Here is a 23759-nt window from a genome sequence, read left to right on the forward strand (position 1 = left end):
GAAGACTTACTGACGGACTCTCATACAATAGATTGAAAAATGCATTTTTGAAGAGAAAAATATGCTAATTCTGTAAATTTATCACAATGTGCATATTCTATGTATATTCCTTCACTAAAACAGAACATAAAAAAAGTAAGGTGGCTTCCTTTCCATGAATGTCGAAAAACAAATCGATGATGTGTTCCTGATAAGTTTTAATCTCTATGTGCATGATTTCTCTCAACCTGCCAACCTCACGGAACTAAATGTGCCGCTCTGTTAAATACCCACAGTGTTCGTCAGTTCTCTCCACCTGCATCACCCCATCCTGTAAATAGCGAATATCAGAAGTGGAGAAGTGAGTGTGTAATCAAGTAATGCTGCAGTCCGAGATGTGTGGACTGACCTCAGAGAAAAGGTCTATGGCTGGTTGACAGAGGGGCGTTTGTCCCGCCGTGTGAAAGGAGCTGACAGAGGTGACAGATTTATTATGTAAGGAGTAGCACTCAGTAAAACACAGACTGTGACAGCAGGGAGAAAATGGAGCGCCGGAGAGGCTACAAAGAGGAGGACAGAGCTCAAGCAGAGGGATCCTGTCGAGCAGGGTAGATTAGAACAGGAGCTACCGGGCAGAGAACTCCATCAGAGGGGGGGAAAATGGCGACACGTTACATACATTAGATTGTTCCTGTGATCGAGAGAAAATGTGTGTTTGTTTTTGTGTGAGGGGATTTGCATGCACTTCTATCTGGTTCTGGATGGTCCTTGACATGATCAACCCACTAAACAAACAAGCAAACAAAGTGCCACAGACTCGGGATCACTGTTATTTACTCAGGTCAGTACAGGACTAAACACTTAAAAAACAAAAACATGAATCAAAAATAAATTAAAAGGGCTGGAGTCACATTCTATTTATTTACTGATCCACAACCTAGAAAGTGGACATTATCAGCCAGTAACTCTTCGATTTGTGTGGTTTCCAGTTTCCAGGATCAGCGGGAGACCCGCTGCCAAAAATCAAGCTCACAAGACTCGGTCTGCTTGTTGGAGGCTGATTCAGACTGATGTGGGCGTTCAGGTCCTGCCGGGCTATAAAAACAGATTTCACTGTGCAGCAACTTTGCCAACTCAGACATCAAAACGTTGGAATATCTGGTATGTCCTGTATTACAACCCATGCCAGACATTTGCTGTAATTTTGCCACGGTGCGACATCATGCTCAGATATATGATGCATTCCCAGTAAACACAAACGAAACATACGTCCTGATACCACCCTCTGTTATCTGTGGGCTGCCGCTGCTGGTGCCGCTGGCCCCGAGTTATGACTGTTGCATAATCAGATCAGGACCAGAACGCTTTCCCCAATCACAGAGTTCAGATCAAATCTCATCTGGCTACTCCATTCGGTCTCCTCTCTACCCTACTTACTGTTACACAGGCTGAAAAATCCCCTCGCGCACACACACACATGCACACACCATGATTGTGCGTCCGTCCCCACTCAGAGAAGCACAGAACACTCTGGCCAAAGTTGGTGTTAATCACCACACAAAAAGCTCTTTACAAAGCCCCGTTAGTTCTCAGAAGGCGGTGGGAGGCGAGGGGGACGATCTGATTGATGGGGGGGGGGGGAATGCAAAAACAAAAAAAAAAGAAGAGTGAAAAATGCACCAAGATGCCTGGCTAGTTTCACCAAGTCATCCAAGTCACCGTGGCAATGTCATGGAAACTCTCGAATGTTTCCAGACCCTGAGCGCCATGGCAACGACGTGGTAGCACACCGAGGCATGCTCCCTCCCCTTCTCCCTCGCTCCCTGAAGATTTTGTGAAAAATCAGCAGCGATAAGCTGCCGCACCGCTCCGCTTTTGTTTGACGCCTTGAAGGCCACAACCTTCAGCGGGAACAACATAAACCATAAACAACTCTGATATGTGTCAGCACGGAGCTCCGAGTGTCTCAAATAAAGAGGAAGACCAGTCCGACCGGCTGCACACAGTCAATACAGACGAAGATAAGGAGGGGAAAAAAAGGTCATTTCTGCATTTATTGACAGATTAGTCATTGATAAGTGATGGCCTGTGAGAAGGTTTTTGAAGTCAGAAAAGAACAAATGACACAACACTGCAACAGAAAATCTCAAAAATATGAGTAGCAAAATCAACAAGGACTCCAGTCATCGCAGTCTGAAATCCTAATGGTAAGCAGAGATTACACTCAGGAGACATTCAACACTTCAGCTCAATCCATTTCACATTCTGGGTCAGTATTAGATAAAATGTGGATTTGGATTTAGATGAGCGGGGGTGGGGGGGGGATAAAAAATAAAGTTCCACACAAATTAAGTACATTAAAATTCAGCCCCTAGATCCTGTTTCAAGCAGGCACTTTGTTACATAAATGTGCTGGAAATGTTACACTGTTACAATGTTACAAACCAAACAGACTCTGCTGTGTTTTCTATGACATTCAGTAGATATGTTGACCTGGGTCATCACTATTTAATAACCTAAATCAAAGAAAAAATAAATAAAAATCTGAGTCATGTCCTGATGGTAGTCATGGCAGTCATCTTGGTTGCTAACAGCAGAGGTTTAAGTGTCTCATATTTATTTGGTGATGGGGGGGAAAAGCACTTTGACCGAGAGTCGCATTATAAAATCCATACCCGGGAACATCATGTAAGTGTTGTGGTTATTATGGGTGAGCCACAATGTATTACTCACAGTGATATTATTACTTTTATTATTTATTATCACTGTTTCACTGCAACTTGGAAACTACACAATTTTGGATGTTCATGGGGGAAATATGAACAAAATAATGATAGAAAACCTAAACAGACACACGGCTGACTGTGAGCAGCCAACAAACTGAATCTGAATTTATTACATTTGTGTACAAACTAGAAGATTTTAGAGGAGTTTTTTTAAGTTTACATAAAATATTTTTGGCTTTATTTGTGCCTCTAGGACCGTTTTTTGTTTGAATCTTTTACTCCTTTCCTGTGACAGGATTTGGCGCAAGACGCCCAGACTGTTTATGTCACCTATAAAACTATTAGAAATCAGATAAAGCTTTGCATCCATGAAAGTGTCATTATATTTGCCCCCAGGCTGAGTCATACCCCCTCGGTATGACTGTCCAATCACAGACTTTTAACAAAGAACTTCCAGACCTTTAGAAATAAGTTCTATTCATACAAAAGACAGAAGCATTCAAGTCTTTGCATTTTTGACAATTCAGATAATGTCATTAAAACAAAATTATTCAAGGCCTCCTGGTTTTAAGAAGGTTAAAAAAAGAATATCACAATTTGTCTGAGGCATCAATTAACCCTGCTTTTCAAAATAAACACACACATTTTCTGAACACCACTTAAATAACTGAAACCCATAAGTACAATCATATAGTGATTTTTAGAGAAACAAGATTTCTTGGCATTGGGAGTAAAAATTGGTGTTGCATTGTTTTTTTTGAGCAACATTAAAAAAAAAAAAAAAGAAGTTTCATCACCTGGCATACACTGAAATGACTTCTTTAATAAGTGCACGGACACCAAAAAAAAAAAAAAAATATATATATATATATATATATATATATATATATATATATATATAAAAGAAACAACTGCTGGATGAGACATCCTCTTTGATATTTAATTTGAAATAAACACGGAAAGTAGCAAAGATTGGCTGATCAGTTGTGTCGTCAGTCATTCATTTATGTTGCTGGTCCTGCTGCTGTTAGAAGGATTGTTTTGTGGGGAAGTCACTGAAATACCTTTAGTACCTCGTCCTGTACTGTTAAGTTGAACAACATATAAACAACATCCAAGCTCAATTGTTTTCCAGCTTTTTCTCTACTCTGGAGAAATCAAAGTTTGCGGCCTGCTAATGAAACTCACCGCTGTCCTTCAGGCCGTTCTCCTCGATAGTCATCTGTTCGGCCAGCTCGGACAGCGACTCGTCGATGGTGTGGCTTCCTCTCAGAGTCTGAGACAGACGCCGTTTGAATCGCTTCATCTTCTCCATGGAGCTCTCGGGAAGGGGAGGCCTGAGGATGACAAACACTATCTCAGGTGTGGCAGGAGAGGGAAAAGGCTCAGAGAACAACAAAGAGGAGACACAGCTTGTTTTAGTCTCCGTGGAAGACTCTTATTTTTTTGTCAATGCAGGTGTGGGAATCCAAGTCATAAAATCTGTTTTGTAAAATAGACCTTGATTCACAAGAACAGACCTCATGTAGCTGCCGTCATATTTCACAATCACACATGGATGAGTCTGACTTAGCCAACAATGGCACAGACGAAGCAACGCTCAGATGTTGATTATGACTCAGCTCATTGAGGCACGTTGCTTTACATTCCGCCCCCTGGGAAAGCGCGACGAGTCAGTGAGAGATTCTTGTGGATGAGTTAAAAGTGCGGTCCCTGGCACACCGGGCTGTAAAAGCAAATCCTAAACCGGGGGGATTAACAGTTGAATGGTGTGGGACCGTCCCGGGCCGCATCGAGTCCACATTACACATTCCAGCCACATTTACTCTGTGCGCAAGAGTGGCTGATTGTGAGAGGTGGAGGCTGCACCGCATGTGTGAGAGAGACAGAAAGAAATCCAGTGGGGCAACTCGTGTGAAGACAGGAAGAGGGTTTCCAGGAGCTAGAGTGCAAGCAGCCTCTCCCACATGACCTCAATGTGGAGATCACGACTGCACTTCTGCTGCAGATCTGGACATGTGCCTGTGATGACGAGATGCGTCTGACAGGAACACCACACCAGTAGCTCCAACCCCGGAGGCTCTATGTCTGTCAACTCTTCCCGACCGACGACCTTTTGTCTTTGAAATATCACCAATTACTTGAAGTCAGTCCGGAGATACCACTGAGTCACTCATCCAGCGCTGAACAGGAAAGAGCCTGACTGAGTGTGGCGAGAAACCAGGCTGCAAACCTGGAGTTATGAACTTTATCTCATCTGTAGCTTTAGACACCGGATAAGAGAAACTGGTGTCCCATTAGTCACATGGGGCCCTTGTCCTCTAGCTGATTCTAAATCAACTTTGGAGGTGTAATTTGTTCTGTTTGAATAATTAGCAACCAGTCAAAGTTGTCCATCCATCTTCTGGCTAATTGAGGGAAAAAAAGTTGGTCCCCAAAACAACTTCATTATCATAATATATATATCTATATAATCATTATAAATGTAGAAACAGTAGTGATTATGAAAAAAAGTTTATCCAGAGTTCTAGGATGTGGAAACACCAGTGGCTGCACATATCGCAGAAGGCAGCAACCGTCTGTCTGAGCTGGGCTTAAGGCCAGAGCAAGCGGAGACGACTCAAAGAAGAATTACCGTCTGCGTCGCGAGTTCTTAAACAACATCGACCCACAACTGTAATCAATTGTAAAGTTTTAAATTATCATTCTCAATTACTCATTACAAATGAGAGACATCTCAGGTAAATGTATGTGTGAGTATGATGCGGTTGTCAGACAATTACACAACAAAGAGTAAAGAAAAGCCTTCCGCTCCAATGAGCCAAATGCTCTGCTGAGTAACACGTTGCTCATGTCTGTGTCAACGAAAGCTGAAAATTACACAGATCATAAACGTGATGTTCAAAGCATATCGGTCCTGTTTCAGATTGATCTGGTGACCCACTAACAAATCAGTGAATACATTTTCAGCGTAATCTAGTTTTTAACATATTTCCATTTATTCTTCTATATCTGCGAGCTATGGAAGAAGATGGAGAATAAAGTGCTCCAACATTTGACCTTCTTGTGAATCTTAGTAGCTCTATTCGGGCTGTGCGACGAAGTGAGATGATGGTGAACTATCTGATGCTTTCGGAGGATTATGTCAGGCTGTCTGCCGTCCCACAACCATGACAAGGCCGTCCGTGAAGCCCTCTCACTGCACAACGAAGAGCCACAACAGTCCGTCTCTCATCTCGCGCGGTGAATTGTAGCGTTTAGTTAAAAGACAGTCAAATTATCACAGGACACAAGATGAGGAATAGCGTTGCATCGACTGTCATAACGGCTCCACATCAGTCATTTCTGCCTGGTGACACAGCGGCTCCATGAGCAGCTCACCGCTTTAGAATTTTACAGCTTTAACTGACAAAATGTAAAATATTTCTGGATATATGATTTAATAATGTTCACCTACTATTCTGCTATTACTCTCAAGAAGCTTATGCCAATTCTGGTGTTTACAATAAACTGATGGGGGATTTCTGCTTTTGTTTTAGCAGCTGACCTCTTCTCAGCTTTCATGGTAATATCTTCAAAACCTCCTGTAGTTATTAATGTAACAGATGACTGTATGAGGGATCTCTGAAATAGCAGGGACTTTGCTACTATCCAGCAGCCTCTGTGGACATGATTCACGCTCGGGAGGACCCTGAATGGAAAGTCAAAGGCAGCAATCGGAGGAGGAGGAACAAAAAGAGTGGGGGACCGTCTGCAGGGCACCCGAATCCGCTGGCCTGTGCTCCTGCTCGGGGATCGAGTACAGAGCTTTGGACATGATCCCTGCTCTGAGCCTTATCCCTGCTCCCCTAAGTAGGCTGTTCTGAGGTCTGGGGTCTGAGCTCCAGATCGGCCGGAAGGTGGCCAGGGAAGAAGAGGAGTAGGGACAGGGTGGTAGTGGGCTGCATGGAATGAAAGGGTCCGAGCACTGCGCTGATTTGGGATTTGTTTCCATGGAAACCCCCGCTGCTTTTTCCATGCTGCAAAATGCAGCACACTGCAGGAGACTGCATGCATGCTGATTTTCCATCTCGCTCCATCTTATACAGCCTATGTCCAGCCAGCCCCCCAGCCCCACCACCCCCCCCACAAATACCACTGTGTTTCCGTCACCTAAAGCAGCCATCAGCACGCAGCACAATATCGTTGCTGCCTGACAAACAAGCCCTGACATCGCTTGCATGCTAAGTTGCATTTTCCACCCCAGTTTCTTTTCCTGGCAGTATAGGAGGCAGGAGACAGCGGGGTGGATACAAGGAGAAAGAAAGGAGGAGGGAGGGGGGTGGAGCACTATAGATGCTGCAGTGGTGACAATAGCCATATGCTGCGTGTGGCTTCTGTCCTTTTCCTCCAGCAGCTCACTGTAAATAGTAACTGTGCCAGTCATGAACCGCGAGTTACTGAAAGGGTAAGACCCCCCTCACAGAAGCAGAGCTTTGCCAGATCAACACTTGAGAAGCCACCATCGTAACACAAGTGTGTGCAATTGCACCATTTCAACAAGATCACATCACAGCCACCAAAACCCCAGCCACATGGCAACTGCTGACATGGGCCACGTACAGAAACAGGAAACGCCAAGTTCACAACCTCACTGTGACCTCCTTTGCAGGGTTCAGCCAGCCTCCCGATGTGGCTGTCTGTCGAATACCCTGAGATGTTACTGCTCTGCCCCTGGTGCCTCACTCACAGATGAGTACAGAGAACAAGCTAGACTGTTGGCATGATTCATGGATGAGCTCAGTCCCGCTTTTTCTAAAGAGCAGCCTTTTCTCAACCTGGCCAAGACAATGAGGACATGAGTGAAGGAGCTGGCTCCATTATAGAGGCCTTATATAAAGGTCTCATTGTGTCGGATTAAAAAAAAAGAAAAAAAAAGAAAAGGAAATAACGAGAGAAAGAAAAAGTGGGCTTTTTCAAGAGGCGCAGGATGTAGCGGGGTGAACAGCATGGCAAACAGGCGTGCATGACACACATACTGCAGCCAGTTAATCGTGAAAAGTAAAATCTGTCTGAACTTCACAAAATGTGCCCTAAAATTTGCTGCTTTTCTGGCCTCTCCCTGCTCTGACACTCTTTTCCTCCCCCCTCGACCTGCTTTCACACTCAGCACACGTGTCACCTGGATTCACAGGGCTGAGCGGTGCTGACAGACAGGTCAGTGCTGGAAGGGAGAGACAGAGGAGGAGGAGGAGGAGGAGGAGGAGGAGGAGGAGGAGGAGGAGGAGGAGGGACACGGTAGACACTTCAGCAAGAGCCGTCAAAGGAGGCCAGTCCAGAATGGTGACGCACTCGCAGCCACGGATTCTGCAGGCAGGAAGATTCTACGCCGGCTGATTAACGCTGCTGCTGCTGCCATGGTTACGGCAGCTTGAGTGACAGACCTGCTCTCCTCTGTAAGCTCCCTCTGAAGCCTGACGCAGCCTGCTGTTAGATCACATGTTCAAATGCTGCAGGTTAGTACACAACTCAAAGTTACTTCAAAACTATTTTTATTGTACATGAATACACCTTTAGTCATGACTAGTTATGCACATATTCCAAGCTCAAATATATCCATTAAGGCACAATGTGGTGTATAATCAATGCACAACCACATTCAACTTAAGCAACAGTAAATGCTACAAGAAACTGCAGCTGCTGCCGGCACGCTGAGGCTTGCTTGACGTTTAAACGGAGATGCTGTGATCCCACACAGTCTGAGAAGATAACACAGCTCATCATCACAGTGACTTCAAACAATATGCCTCCACTTGGCTTTGCTGCTCTTAAAAGCCTAAAGAAGGTAACAGCATAATTTAACAGTTCTGACTGTTCACTATTCTTTTGATAAACTATTCTTTTAGTCGCATTTATTTGTTTTGCTTCGTTGCCATAGAAAATAACCACTAAGAACATGTTTATGAGTTGTTCTTAAAAGTGTGATTCTTTATTCATCATGTGAATACTGTTTATTTTGTTTCTAAAAATGAAATGATCAAAGAAAAAAACCCCTGAAATAACAGATTTCACAATGGGAATGATGCATGTTTTATATATATTGATATTGTTCATGGGGACACCGGCTGGCAGGTTGGCAGAGATGGAAACTTTCAACTCAAACTGTGTTTATTTCACAAGACATAAGAAAAAAAGGCAACAGATCATGAGATTTTCAAACCACAAACAAACCGATTGAAATTATTGGCTCCTAAACCGATGCAGCTATAATCACATGATTCTTTCACCACTGCCCTCAGTAACTAAGTGTGATCATGAGAGCGCTAGCACAACAATAGTGTCATTATGTTTAATCAGTACTATTATTGTTCCAACTGTATGCTCTAATATACTGTCATGAGCAAATTTAACTGTAGAAGTAACCCAACACCAAACAAATTCCCCTTAATAAACACGCCATGATGAGTGAAACAATCAATCATTCAGTGAAAATGAAACATCTCGAGCGTCACTTACACTTCACATGATACCGTTTGTGAATGGGATGAAAGACCAGCATGAGTTGTGACAGATAAGCCTCGTGGACCCAGCTGGGATCAGAGCAGAGAACCCACATCAAGAGACTCTGATTTTATCTGGCAGGCAGCAGACCGCCGTCACCCCAAAGGAGTAGATTATTTTTAATCCGATTCCGTTTTTTGTTTTTGGTAACAACATCCAAATTTTGTGAGTGGAATCCTTTCAGAGGACATATAAACAGAAGAAACAAGATCAAGATACGCTCTGATTTGTCCTCCCAGGTGGAAATTTGTTCTTGGCTCTGCAGGTGCATAAATAAATAAATGACTAAATAAATAAATAACACAGTAACAGCTCAGGCTATTAAATCACACATGACTTCAGCTGGTAGTAAACGGGATAAAGGTAAATGTATCCTGGAGCTTTGACAGCGACCAGATCATTGGGATTACTTATCATGACAGATATTTACATAGTGTGATCTGTTGATTCATTTATGGGAGATAAGAGGCTGCATGACTGCTGCAGACTCCTGCTCATTATGGAGATAGCCGCCGAGGAGTGGGCCCATCTGATCAAAGTCAGATTCAAGTCACCTGTTGTTTTCTTGTGAGTGAGCTATTAGCATCAGCGAGAGGGACAATTAGCGTCCCGCTCCCCTCCCGCACGCCCGCCCGCTCCCGTCCTCGCTGCAGCAGCCCGGTAGCATTTTGTGGCTTTTAAAAAGGGAACAACAGGAGCCCGGGTTACAATCTAACCGAGGACCAGGCGGCAGGATGGTGTTATCAGAATATCAGTTTCCATATCAAAGTGCAAACACAAACAGCTCTAGGACGTCTTTGTGGTCAGTTCAGGCTGCCTGCAGGCCCCGCGCAGCTGTGTGCTGAGAGGAATCCTGCAGGAGGCATGTACGGTGTATTTAGCTGTCCGCATTGAGCCTACATGGTAATCTGCATTATTCTAACAACCTCTATAATTTCTTGCAAAATTATTATATTTATAAAATTGTATTTCCCTCTTGTAACAACAATTCTGAAGCACACAGGTGTCCAGCTGCCTTTCAGAGGCAGTTCGTTTGAGTCAGCCTCACAAACCCAGTGGACATGGACGTGATTGGACGTGGTCAGAGGGTTCGATATATTGGGAGACCATTGAGCCACGCTGTCCCAGTGGCGACATCTGGAGACCTCAGCTACATCCGCAGCCGACGTGAGTAAAAGCTCATCTGGACTCATGGTAACAGTTCAAGTCAATGTTTAAGTGAAAACATGTGAATGTGTCTGCTGTTTTACACAACAGTCTTGAAAATATATGGCACTTTTTAAAAACAGCTTCCAGAGTGTCACATTCCTAAAACTGAAAGGCTTCTTGACCCCAAACCCTTAAAATCCCATCTTCTTGCCATGAGCAACAGCAGACCAACACGTGCTTCAGTTGATAGTCGTGTTTGCACTGTGAGGGGACTCCTGTGCGGGCAATGTTTGTCCTGACTGCTTCTTGTTTGTCTAAAGTTGCCTCATAATCACTAACTTGAACTGACTGGGGGGGCTTAAAAATTACAAATCCATAAGCCTGACAAATCATTGAGAGAAACCTGTTTAATCAAAACTCCTATCTCTCTGGGCGACAGCAGCTTACAACTAGTCAGAGACACAAACATGCAAGAATATGTGCAAATTACTTTTTAAGTGGAACCACAGTAAATAGGTAAGTTCCCGGCAAAATACTGTCAAAAGTGTGTATGCATGTAGCACGAGATCCACACGGCCTTCGACAGATATAAATACAGATTTTTGTGCTACCGATTGGCTTGCGATGACACACAAATGTCGTTATGCCATGTGAGGCAATTGAGAAATCTTCATAATACAAATAAGTCGTTCCAGTCCTGCAATTATTTTGTCATCAAACGTCAAGAAAAAGAAGTGGAGAAGCAGGAAGATGACGACCACAACTTGAATGAAGACCAGACTGACATGGTGAAGGCTCAAATGTCATTTCTTGAATATTTCATTATGTAAATATTAAATTGAGATGGCTTTGAGACATCCAGGACTCATACGAAACCGGATGTTGTTAACAATCAAGTGAGACATGTGCCAAGCTCTCTGACCCCGGGGGGGGGGGGGGGGGGGGGGGGGGGGGGGATTACGACCCCCTGCAAATGTCTGAATCTGTTTTCGTAAGTCCTTCACAAACTGTTTGTTGTAGCTCGGCGAGGTGGAGACTTACCGTGGAAAAGCGAGTCTGTTATTACAAAAGGAAACCAATATATATTTTTAGTGGATGAACAGCGGTTCTCTCAGGTTGAAAAGGCTGGCCAGGATCTAAATTTAGCTAATTAAAAATCCAAACACATGGACTTAGCATGGATTTCCATCAAAGCGGAGAGGACTTAATTATGAACACTACACAGTGCATCTCAAATATGCAAAGCTTGGCCGGCTGTAATAACGTTTGTTTGGATATGCGAGTGCGTCTGCTTCCAAATAAAGGCCAGACAACTGTTCTGGCAGTTCCCGCAAATCCTATCAATATTTGCTCTTCACCTGTTTCAGACATTAATACTACTGATCACGGCCCAGATATGCAGCCCAACTCACTGCTCTATAACCCACACAGCTTCTCAGCCAACTGGCTGGAGGCTGGGGTGGTGGTGGTGGTGGTTGGGGGGGGGGGGGGGGGGTTCTTCAGTATCAACAGAGGCTTCCAGGCAGACACGGAGATGAGGAATCGGGGAGTGGGAATAGTCTAACTTGCAAGAGGCTGCATTTGTCTTGTGGGGCAACTGCATGCGAGAGGGTTGGGCTGCACACTGGTGCCAGAGATCTTGTGTTAATGCAGCAGAGAAAAGAGGAAGAGTTTGTATTCATGGCTATCTATAGACAGGAGTGGTGCCTGTGACATAGCAGCTGCTCCCCAGAGAGCAGTGACACATTAACCTTCAGCCAGCTGTCTTAGCCGGCCGCTTTACCATGAACTCGACTCACATACACACAAACGGTCAGGGAGGAAGGCCACTTGTATCCGTAAGAAGAACAAACAAAAGGGACTAAATGCTGCTGGAAGGGGTGTGACGTTTGGTCTGAGTGGGCTTTATGTCTGCTTGTGATGGAAGCATTTGAGATGCGCCCATTCGGGCGTATGCCCTCACACACCCATTCACATACTGGACCATCACCCGATCTGCACTGGGACTCCAGGGATCAGCACCGCGTGGCTACAGCTGTTTCACAGCAGGTCAGGTTACCCTGCCACCACACATCCCCAAGGCCCTCACCAAGGGAACGACCCTGCGTCAAACCAACACACTCGGGCACACTGTCCTCCAACTGCTCCTCGCCCGACTGCCGCTGGGACGGCGGCTCAGCGGCAGTCGCTTCCAGACCAAAACTGACAAAAAGTCCTTCATGACAAACACCTCAGAGGGAAGCTCAGCAGCTTCTGGCTGTCAAAAACCATAACATGCAAACAGGAAGTGAGAGAAATTGCTTCGACACCAACCACCATTCAACCACCAAGAAAACAAAACCTGTCAACAGTCACATCTGCGGTCTGAACCTCGCTTTCTTTTAGCTCACCGAGTCAGGATGTTTACATACAAAACACAAAGATCAGTATCCTGAACACACGGGACTGAAATCTATTCAATCGAAGAACTTGCGCAGCTCCGGGCCTTGTTGGGGTTATTTTATGTGATAAGAGCTAACAGCTCTGTGAGGAGCATACAGGCATTGTTCTGCAAGCAACAAAGACAGATCTACTATATCTTAGAAATACTTGATCAACACTGGACTTTGAGCAAAATCTATTCCACCTACTCCTACAACAATTAGGGGATAATGATCAATAAATGTCTTGGTGATGTTTTGGTACCGTTCATTTAGCGGCCTTCAATGTTATTGAGGTAGACCAATACTTAAAATGAACCTTATTTGCAGCTCAGCTCCTCCATTTCTACTTTGTAGTTTATTTCTCAGCCAGACAAAGATCTGAGTGAAGCATTATACATGTGAGCACCCGTTGACGAAATGTGAAACTGTGTACTTTTGATATGATAAACGACACTGTAATGCAACCAAACTGCCCACTTTATTAGGAAAACTTGTGCAATCTATTGTGTTGAAGTACACAATTGCGCTATAAATTCGTTTGTCAAATGACAACATGCAGGGCTGCATCATATTAGGTAAGTGTGCGACAATGTCATTGAGTATTACAGTATGACTTACGATGAATAAACACTCAAGTACTTTATGAATTTGCACTTTGAGATTCGTACTTCCACATAAAAGTCCCTCTTCTCTTTCTGGATCCAATCCTAATTGTTTACAAACCATTTTTAATTCTTATTTAATCAGTGGAAGACCTGCGTGACCTTACAGCAGAGTTTAAGAAATTGTTGTTTTTAGTGATTTTTGTGCTTCTATCTTCAGGCCTGTTGTCACCAGGAGTGATGTAATGTTGAAATAATGAAGGGAAATACGGTCCGTGGTCAACACTATCGAGGGCAGTAGAGCGCCACCTGATTGGACAAACATGTTGACAAGCAAAGTCTGAATGCATAGTGGATGAAAAAATAATCTACTGCAAGCCAGTCAGTCTTTTGCGTAATGTATATTGCAAATACACATATTGTGATGATGCAATATATCGCACAGCCGTAATATTAATGGAGATTAGAGAGGTGGTCGCTGGTGTTAATCTGAAGTGCACGTACGAGTGTTTTAGCTTTAACACCCATGAGAAAGGTCAAATATTTAACATACCTGTAAAATATACTATAATTTCTCGTGATCTTAAGCAAAAGTGAACAGTGTCAGTCGCTGGATTCATGGAGTTGGTGCAATATTGGTCGGTAGGAGAGGCACAGTTCTGTAATAAACTAATCCACAGAGACTGTTTCGGCTTCAGTTTACTTTAGATTCAACATAAACTGTCTAGTTGAGGTGTTTATCATTAACTTTATGGTTCCATTGAGCACTGTATTTCATTTAAGGTTAGTTAATCTTACATCTGTGACAACAAAACCCAGTGATGTCTCAATAAGCAGCAAACACAGTTTAAAGCTAAATTCTTCAACAGCGAGGATAAAACAATTGTCTTTGCTTTCAACTATACCTAACCAGAATAAGTGAAATGACTGCTTATTTACTACCAACATGTTTTGCACTCCCAAGATATTCTTGTCCCACCCTCAACAGATCATGCTGGTGAAGTGGTTTAGCACTCTCGCCTCATGGTGAAGTTTGAGGGTTGGAGTCCAGTCTCTCTGGGTTTTTGTCCAAAAAGTAAACAAAAAAATGTAAATTACAAAGAGGTGTTAATAGAAGTGTCTCCTTATCAGGGACAGTCTAGGATGACCTCTGCAGTCCTCCAGTTTAACAGGAGATGCAGGTTCCAAAGTAATAATGTCTTCCCCTTGAACATCCTGCTAAACACACACACGCACACACACACACACAACAATGTGGATAACAGTAAAATATGTGCACTTCACTGGGAGCTGAGTGCTGGAGGGGGTTCCTGGAAACTGCAGGGGTCTTTCTCTGCCTTGCGCACACACACACACACACACACACACACACACACACACACACACACACACACACACACACACACACACACACACACACACACACACACACACACACACACACACACACACACACACACACACACACACACACAGCTGAGGCGGCTTAGGGCTGAGAGAGCTCTCTGACTGGTACGGTCTGTGAGCTGCTTCCATGAGTTTTGTGCCGAAAGAGAGAGAAAAAAAAAATGTGGCCCAGAGCGACAGGACATCTCTGAAATGTGGGTCAGGGAATGTTTTGGTTGAAAGTATGCAAGACGATCCAGGCAGAGTCTCCTGCCGGCCCCCCAGTCCCTCCAAAGCCCCGCAGCGCAGCAGCAGCAGCAGCACTGGGTGCTTCAGCCGCTGCGGCTCCCCGTGTGGTTCAACAACTAACCGGCTGTAACGTGTAACCGTGAGCCCCGCCGGGAACAAACCATCGGCTCCCGCCCCCTCGGGGAAGTTGTGCAGGTAGGTCGGTAGCCTCGCGCTTCAACGTGAATGAAACAAACGCACAATAAAACAAAGTGAGCCCGTGAAGTCAACCCTGCCGCCCCGCTTCACATAATTTAAAACAAACATGTCCCCTCTTTCATCCAACTTGGGCTCTTTTCATTGAGGCGAAAATCTACAGGAAGCAGAGAAACACCTACGAGCCGACCCCCGGGGGTGAGGGGTGGGGGTCTCTTACCAGAAACGGTGAGCGCTGCTCCGACCGGAGTCCCCGACCTCGGAGCTTCTCTTCAGGCCGGATGCCGTCTTTCCCTCCGAGCGATAAAACGGCACCGACGGCTTCTTCCTCCTCCTCCTCCTCTTCCTCCGCTTTGTGGTGTCGGTTCGTGGGTCCTCGGAGCACCGCCGTGTCGCTCTTACTCCCGCAGAGCTGTGGGGTCCACCGGCATGGCTTCTTCTTCTTCTTCTTCTTCTTCTTCTCCTTTTTTTTTTAAAGTTTCACCTCCGCGGAGGAAAACGAGGCGCTACTGTGGCGGGTGAGACCATGGCAGTGAGAGCGAGGCACGGCGGTGGTTACTAGTTGATCCGAGTGAGTCCTCCTCTCTCCGCCTGCCTCCACAGCGCCGAGCCGGGGGAGGGTCAGCGGGGAGACAGCGACTCCCTGCGGCCGCTGCAAGGCACAACACACCGCCCGCCGGTGTGGCTCCACAGTGGCCCCTACTGGAGGAAACGAGGAAGTTATACAAACCATCTTATACAAACCGGCGCATAACTCATTTTAGTTCAGCACAATTTCCCCCGGTAAAGTAGTGCCCTCGTTACCTTTAAATTTTAACTTTAAAGGTTCTCATTTAAAAATGACGATATTTTAACAATCAATTGCTCCCAAAAAGGTTTACAATGTACAAAACAATTATCCTATAGCTGTTGCATTATGCATGAATAAACAAATTTGCAAACAAATCAACATTTTCTCTGAAATCGTTTAAATTTGACTTGGTGGTTTGTGGGGCCGTTATTGGCCCGCGGGATTTGTGCTTGTACCTTATAAATACAGCATCTTAAACAAGGCAGAAGAAATCCATTTCAAAATACTCCATTACACATACCTGACCAATCAAGTGACATCCTCGTTCGCGAACATTGATCCTCACTGTTTTGTCTGAAATAAAGTCATTGAGACATTTCATCATCTTTTCTACAAACGTCCAAATTCCTAGAGCATTCTGGAATGACTTTGAATATCATTTTCATATATCTCTTAATGTTGCTTTCCATTCGATTGTAACAGAAAAGATCAATTTGAATATCTTATAAATTTTTTTTCATTGCATATTCCACATTTTTTTATACTTGAAACTGATCTAAATCAATGAATGACGTTATAGAACTCTAACTACCTAACTGTTATTCAAAATGAAAAAAGAAAAAAGAAAAGTCAGAGATGTTTATACATGAAAAATAAAAAGTTTAATACGAGAAAAAAAATCCTCCAAAACAATCATCTCCCATGTTGTCTGATTGAAACCGTGGAAGATGAGATGTGACATGATATTCAAACAAACTGTGAGCAGCCCTGAAATGGTAATAAAGTTTGTACTGACTGATCTCAGAGGAACGAGAACTTCAGATAGAAATCAACAACTACCTGGAAGTCTTTAATGTGAACTCTTGTCTTCATTTCATTGATTTAATCTCAACATCCCTTTAGTAAAATATAGCATATGATATTTCTTACTTCCCTAAATGTTACTCAGCTCCCAATTAAAAAAAAAAAAACTACTGCTGAAAAGAGCTAAATTCAAAATACAAAACAAGTTTAAAAAGAACTACATTTACTACATTGAATAGCAATTGTTGAATATCACCCATATGATTATCGGGAAATTATCCTTCAGAGTCCTTATTTCAACCTGAGGCCAAACTGAGCATCTCACTTGGAAAAAAGGCCACGAGAGAGCAAAATGAATTAGTGTACAGAGATATTTGATTTCATTGTCCTGATTGAGTGTGACGTTCAGTTTGTGCGGCTCCACCCCGTGCATTTCACACATACTTGAGTTGAGCATGCTTCCTGCACGTCTTCTCAAACCCTCCGTCCTACTCCTTCACACCTCCCCGAGCAACAATCCCTCCACCTTGGATTCCCCCCACCGGACAATTTATGCGTTCACTCTTCTCTGGGGCACCGGCCAGCATCTCGGGTTGGAAGAAAGTCAAGCAAACAGAAGCCTGCATACTTTCCGGTACGACTTGATGCAGAGCAGAGAGAGCGGCCTTGTTGAGGGGCCGTTTCGATTGCAGGCCTTTGCCCAAAAAAAAAAAAAAAAAAAAACGACTGTATTTTGGTTTTCATTTATCCTTATTCTCTGTTGCAACTCTTGCCATTTCCATGTGTGACTCCCTTCTTGTGTTATTTGAGAAACAAGCTCTCACCGGCCCGTGCTGTCTCACTGCAGATAAATGGCTCAATAGGCAGATAAATAGTGTCACTTCAGCCTCGCCTGTGGTTGCAGCTGAAATGATGAGACAAGGAGGAATGTAACAGGTTTATTGAGTCGAAATTAAATTCGCAGCACATTCCTGTCACTTCCAAGCCCGTTTCTGGTGTTTGTTGGATTCAGCCTCTTATCAGATCTGCCCGGTCACTCCCTCCCACTCTCTCTCTCTGCTGACAAGCAGTCAATATCGCCCCTGGCTCTCCACCCCATCACTCTCGCACGTCTCACTCATCCGTCTGTCTCCTGCCCTCCTTCACAACTTGTGTCTCTCAACAATTTAGAGGCCGAGATAAAGATGTCCTGGACGTACTCGGCTTTCCTGGTCCTCTTCACTGTGCTTCTTGCACTTTCCTGTAAGTCTCACGTGGGGGAAATTAGGCTTTTACATGAGAAAGTGTAATCTTGATGTTCCTGAGTTTCATTTAGAGGTAAGCACAAGAGCCCATATTCAGTTCTATGTGGATTTTGACGTTTTGTCCTCTGATCCAGGGTCTCCAGAGGCCGACTCTGCAGCCGTTCCCAGCAGCACCGCCACTGCCAAAGACCCTAAAGGTGAGGCGCTGCACTGTGCAGCCTCTCCTCTTCTTCTTCTTCTTCTTTTTTTAATGTCTTCACGATGTGAGCTCAACCACCTCCCGCTTCCTCCGCAGGTCCACTGAGGAGGATCTTTATGAAAGAGGAGGACGCCTCAAACTTCTTCAGAAAACGCAGCAGACGAGGCGTGAAGTCTCAGGATGAGATTAACGGTGAGTTTCCCTTTGGGTTGGTTTGGAGCAGTTTGGGCTGCGGTCTGCTCAGCCGAGCCGTGCGTACATGTGGTCGCATGTTTGCGGTGCGCGTTGGCACGGGTGTGTTATCATAAAGGACAGCTTCTGGCAACAGAGACACCCTTGCATAAGTCACCGTGTTCTGCCTGCCTCCATCAACCACAAAATAAACACACACATCCTGCACGCTGTTGATCACCAGGACTGTTTCTATGATTAATATTCTATGTAAATGAAGTGTGAGCACAATATTACGATTTCTTATAGCTGAGCTCATGATCTAATGATTTTCTTTATTAAGTTTTATGCTGTGTAAGACTTTTGTTATAATTATTGCTCTTTGAAGAAGGAAGATAATTTAATCAAAGTTTTCTTAAATCTTCATGTTTCACCTCCTGTTTCCACATTGAACGGATCATCCAGAGAAAAACTATTGAGAAGAAAGTTAAATGAAACAAAATAAATTTTGCACATTTGATGTTTTAATAGGAACTGATTGAAACAATCTGAGACAACTGCTGCACAAGTATTCAAAGTAGGTGTTACGTTTTTAAAGGTGCATTTCTTTGACAATTATTCTGAGATGTCAGAAGTCAAATGCAAGAATAAAAGTGTGTTTATACCACAGGTAAGACCTCCACCGTGCTTAAATGTGTGAAATGTATGGACGTTATATCGACGTTAAGCAGATGAATACTGCAACGATCCAGAGTTAAAAACATTCTTTACATTTGTGGTCTTTATCCTGAATGTGATGCTGTGCTGTCCCATTTAAAAAATAAAAAAAATATATAAAGATTGACTTGTGTAATTTTATGTCAATATTAGATTGACTGTGTCATTTTGTTGAGAAATGCAGATTGATAAAAAATGAAGGAAAAGTAGTTCTGAATTGAAAAGAAATAGGTCCCTCATACTAATGTAAACATGGACACACACACACACACACAAAGAAAATCAATCTTGAGAAAATGTTTTGTTTGTTGCCAAACATTAAGATGGAATCAATCAACCAACTTGATCGATTAATCGTTCAGTTAATCTTTAGCTATGTAGCGACTTTCAGACAGTGAAACGCATTTAAAGTTAGTTTTTTTTTCAGACCAATTTGCATACATGTTAAAAACATTTATACACACACACACACACACACACACACACACACACACACACACACACACACACACACACACACACACATACACACAATAAGGTCACATGAGACTCACTATATGTGGGGTTTCATGTGTGTGGACTTTATTTGTGCAGACTTGACAATGGTCAGATTCATCTCAGGCTTGGGCATTCGCTTCCACGAATCAGTAAGAAGTAGGATTTTTGCTGCCAGACTGTATGTTGAGCAAACATGTTTATTGCAGTCTGGATGTTTACCTGCTGGAAGCATCCAGCTGCTGCAGACTGTACCTGGCGCCACCGGAGACCACCTGCACAGTCTCTGGTTGGCTGCAGCAGGAGGCTGCAGCAGGAGCCTCAGGACAGCATGGAGAGCTCGCACACACTCAGCGCACATCTGTCAGGGCTCCACTTACAAAGTATTCACACACCGTACAGTGTTTGACATTCTCGAGCAGCTCCGCCGGGCACAGTTCTGCCAGCAGGGAGGTGAGAACACACACTGAAACACACGGCTCCGAGTTGCGTAACACACCGTGGTGTCTCACAACAACAAGGAGACACTGTGTGCATGCAGCCCAAGGAGAGATAAAGCCAGCACAGCACAAAGCAGAGAACCAAGTGAAAAGGCTCAGATGGACGAGTGAGTGGGTGAGCGGCTGGGAGCTGAATGTGGAATGTGCCAGCACACAGAAGCAAAAAGGTCTCAAAAAAAAAAGTGAGACAAATGAGCTGCTCACTTTGAAGAGCCTCTGCTGCGGCATGCTGACGCTCAAACACAGGCCCCTCTCAGGTAGAAAGGAAAATATTTCAGTTCAGGTTCTAGCTGCTGTGGGCGGACTAATGAGGGATAATTTTGAGGCAAATCCTTGACATCCATACATTAGTCTCAATTAAAGCTATTGTGGTTGTTAGTGGGAGTTGGTGAGCGTGAGGCAGGTGATGTGTTGGATAATGAAAACCACAGCAAACAACAGAAAGAGACAACACAACAAATAAAAAGCAACTCTCCATGCATCCGCCCACTTTCACAATTTCAGGGTGCCGGAGCTGATCCCTGCTGACATTCACACCAGTGTGCAAGTTAAGATCCATCATTTTACCTCAAATGTATGTGTTTGGACTGTGGGAAACTCCAGTATCACTTACACACGCACACACGCACACACACACACACACAGGAAAACTATGCAAACTCCCCTGAAAGATGAACCAGGGTCGTTCTAAACAGCAGCTCTACTCTCGTCACCAAATCACTTCTGGCCGGTTGGTGGCAAACACTGCAATTACTGAACGTCTCCAATTCCCAGCGTGAGCCGCAGCTCCCGCCGCAGCTCCTGCCGCATGCACAAACTTGAGCCGGGAATCCCAACGAAAGGTCAAAGGTCACGACCCATTTTCAAAAAGGTCGGAGCGGCGATTGCAAACGTTTCCTGCCTCCACTGGTGTCTGTTTCCAATGTTACAGCAGTCAGAGAGGCAGAGTGTCTCTTACTTGTCCACACATCAGAGTATTTGGACGTGTCTGCTAACAGCAAAATAATGTCAAAAGCTTTTAGAGAAAGAAAACGTCATATTTTATTGTTTCCTCTGGGAAATTACTTCTTTGCATTTAACCAATCTTCTTCATCGTTACCTCCACATACTAGGAGTCAGGAGGACTTCACTCATTGACCCACAGAAGTGAACAGTCGTCAGTCGTATTGCTGCAGACTTCTCTAACTCAGATAATCCTTTTATCCCTGAATATGAAGAAGATATATAGTAGTGCTGGGATATACAGTATTTCAAGGGTATTTAGAGGTTTAGATTTAGGTTTCAAAAATTGAAATTGAAAAATCACTTAATTGTATGTTTTTCTTGACGTCCTGCCATGTCCTGCACCAGTGACACTCAACCTTTGTATTTGGAACGCCCCACGATTGACCTCATTTCCAAACTCTGACTGGCATTATATATTACAGTGAAGACAAACTGGTGCAGACCTTTAAAAGTGCATCTGGAAAACCTCTTACCAAAGAGGTCTTCCTCGTCTTCGGTGTCCTTCCAGCGAGCTGGTGGATATCGATCGCTCCGGGTTCAGAGTTGCTCCCGTGGAATATTTCCACATCACTTGTGATGGATGAGCCTCGTTCATTCAACTCTGCCGTAATACTTGTGCTGCGTTACAATTCAAATAGTCCTCTTTGCTTGTCACCGGATTATTTACCTTTTAAATGGCTCGAAACAACAAACAACAAAAAATGGGCGGAAAGGATGTCAAGAAAGAAACAAGGGTGTAAATACATAGAATACAAACACTAATATACATTTATTAGCGATCAAATATGTCAGACAAAGCAAAACTGACCAAAAGCAGGTATATTTTCTCCATTTATAAAAACAAAAATCTTATAAGAGTTCTGCAGCGTTGTAACTTTCTATAGATTACTGAGTACTATTAACCTATACCAATTGTATTATTAGTTATAAAAAAAAGTACCCAGAACATAACAGATTAGCACGTATATAAGCACGTGTTGAAAGTGTTTTACTATGAAATATGTAAATAGGATTTTTATCAACATTCCTTCTGACCTCTTGCTAAAAGAGGTGACTCAGGTGATTTCACTTTATTTTACTGTTTGAGACTCTGACTTCAGTGTGGGGTCATCCCGGGTGGTAAAGTCCGGACTTTTGCCGGTGCATGTGTGGGCTTCGTCATCCCATAATGCCGATACATGTGTCTGAGGTGATTTGGTGACTGGAAATGGCCCCTAGGTGTGAATGTGAGTGTGTCTGTCTCTCAGGCTTTGCCCCGTCATACACTTGTGACCTGCCTTCACCCATACACAGACGGAATCGGTCCTGCCACCCCGGGTTGGATAAAGTTCAACATTTCCAGACTTTATCCAATTTTGTTTGTGTCTAAAACCTCGTTTTGACTTGTATATAGCAGACAGTAATGAGGGTGACATGGTGTACACAAACACTGACTCCGGGATGCAGATTTCACACTCGGTTCGTAACCATTATAGTGATCGGATGCCATTGGTTCTGCTGTGTTTTCAGCCGAGCAGAGGCAGGTCCTGGCTGCAGACGAGCGAAAACGAGAGTTTCACGAGGAGCAAAGAAATGAATTTGAAAGCTTCGCTGAAGAGGAGAGTGATGGTAAAAACAAAAAAGAAAAGAACAGTTACAGGTATAGAGTTTGATTCACTGTCACCGTCTAAAAACACTGGTGATCTTCCAGAGCAAGACGAGAGGACCAGGGAGAGCACCGAGCAGTGGAGGGAGTTTCACTACGACGGGATGCATCCTCCCCAAGAGTACAACCGTCACTCCATCTGAGGCCACAAGGACAAAGCTGGTCATCGTGACATCTTTATACCTTAGTATCTTTATACTTTGATAACCATGTTTAACCCTTGTTGGTCATTTTAACATCGTTTGAAACCCTATTTGCCCTGTTGACTGTCACATTACTGTCTTTCCTAATCTGACTGATTAATCCTATTTTTTCTGTTTATTTACATCCAAGAATCAATTTTTGAAAGCTGTCATAGTTTGAGGTTTTTTGTACAAGTTGCAAATGATATACAGTATAACAGGGCCAATGCAATGTATGTCACACTTTTGTTTTTTGGGTGATATTTAGCAACCTCCAATTTTCCCTCTTGTTTTATACAGTAATAATAATCCCATAGGACCTGCATAGTATCACTGAGAAATAGCATCAGATAATCTCCCTGCATCTATTCCACAATCAGAGCTGATGAAAACTCATTGTATTGACCATGTCTGGTCCAAGATCATTTCCATAACCAATGTATTTTCTGATGGTGTTGATTTGTGCCGTGTAGAATTTAGAAAATAACAATTGGTGACGAAGCTGTTCAAAGAAAGTGTCCAAGTTCACTGTTGGAATAGAGGGGATATTATCTTATAACCACAAGCAGCTAAAGTGTAAATATACTAATACATTTACTATAGAGGTAATATACATACTAACTTCACATTTAAATGCATGCAAATAAGCGTCTTATATTAATACAAGACTTTTATGTATGTCCCAAACCCATTTCTGTAACAAAATGTATTACCCACAGTTATAAACAAAAGACAAATAAACAGTCAAGATCCAAGAA

At 43.7% G+C, this 23759-nt stretch overlaps 2 protein-coding genes across 3 annotated transcripts in view; one reads left to right on the plus strand and one right to left on the minus strand.

Moving 5' to 3' along the window:
• Positions 1 to 15842, minus strand: part of LOC308116725 (cyclin-dependent kinase 17-like) — a 32313-nt gene extending 16471 nt beyond the window's left edge. Inside the window, exons 1-2 of the mRNA XM_080475071.1 lie at positions 15470 to 15842; positions 3894 to 4042 (exon numbers count right to left, since the gene is read on the minus strand). Coding sequence (XP_080331197.1) covers positions 3894 to 4020 — 127 coding nt within the window. The 5' untranslated portion in view covers positions 4021 to 4042; positions 15470 to 15842. The remainder of the gene's footprint in view (positions 1 to 3893; positions 4043 to 15469) is intronic.
• Positions 8017 to 23754, plus strand: ucmab (upper zone of growth plate and cartilage matrix associated b). Of its 2 annotated transcripts, none has more exons than XM_080475073.1 (6): positions 8017 to 8200; positions 10242 to 10412; positions 18222 to 18284; positions 18383 to 18478; positions 22684 to 22782; positions 22865 to 23754. In XM_080475073.1, exons 2-6 carry the CDS (start codon positions 10307 to 10309, stop codon positions 22960 to 22962), a joined length of 462 nt encoding a protein of 153 aa, XP_080331199.1. In that variant the 5' UTR covers positions 8017 to 8200; positions 10242 to 10306; the 3' UTR covers positions 22963 to 23754. The 2 variants fall into 2 exon arrangements, with proteins under 2 accessions (XP_080331199.1, XP_080331198.1); XM_080475072.1 differs by lacking the exons at positions 8017 to 8200; positions 10242 to 10412 and adding exons at positions 17280 to 17477; positions 18014 to 18085.
• Positions 23755 to 23759: the final 5 nt, after the last annotated feature.

Source organism: Lipophrys pholis, assembly GCF_963383615.2.
Source record: "Lipophrys pholis genome assembly, chromosome: 11".
Taxonomy (NCBI): domain Eukaryota; kingdom Metazoa; phylum Chordata; class Actinopteri; order Blenniiformes; family Blenniidae; genus Lipophrys; species Lipophrys pholis.

What these genes read in the sequence shown, in the direction of transcription:
- ucmab (XM_080475072.1), top strand. Translation starts at nt 17,396, where the DNA reads ATGCGTTCACTCTTCTCTGGGGCACCGGCCAGCATCTCGGGTTGGAAG. An exon ending in GTCTCAGGATGAGATTAACG is followed by an intron (nt 18,479 to 22,683) that starts GTGAGTTTCCCT and finishes CTGTGTTTTCAG; the next exon opens with CCGAGCAGAGGCAGGTCCTG. An exon ending in CGCTGAAGAGGAGAGTGATG is followed by an intron (nt 22,783 to 22,864) that starts GTAAAAACAAAA and finishes GTGATCTTCCAG; the next exon opens with AGCAAGACGAGAGGACCAGG.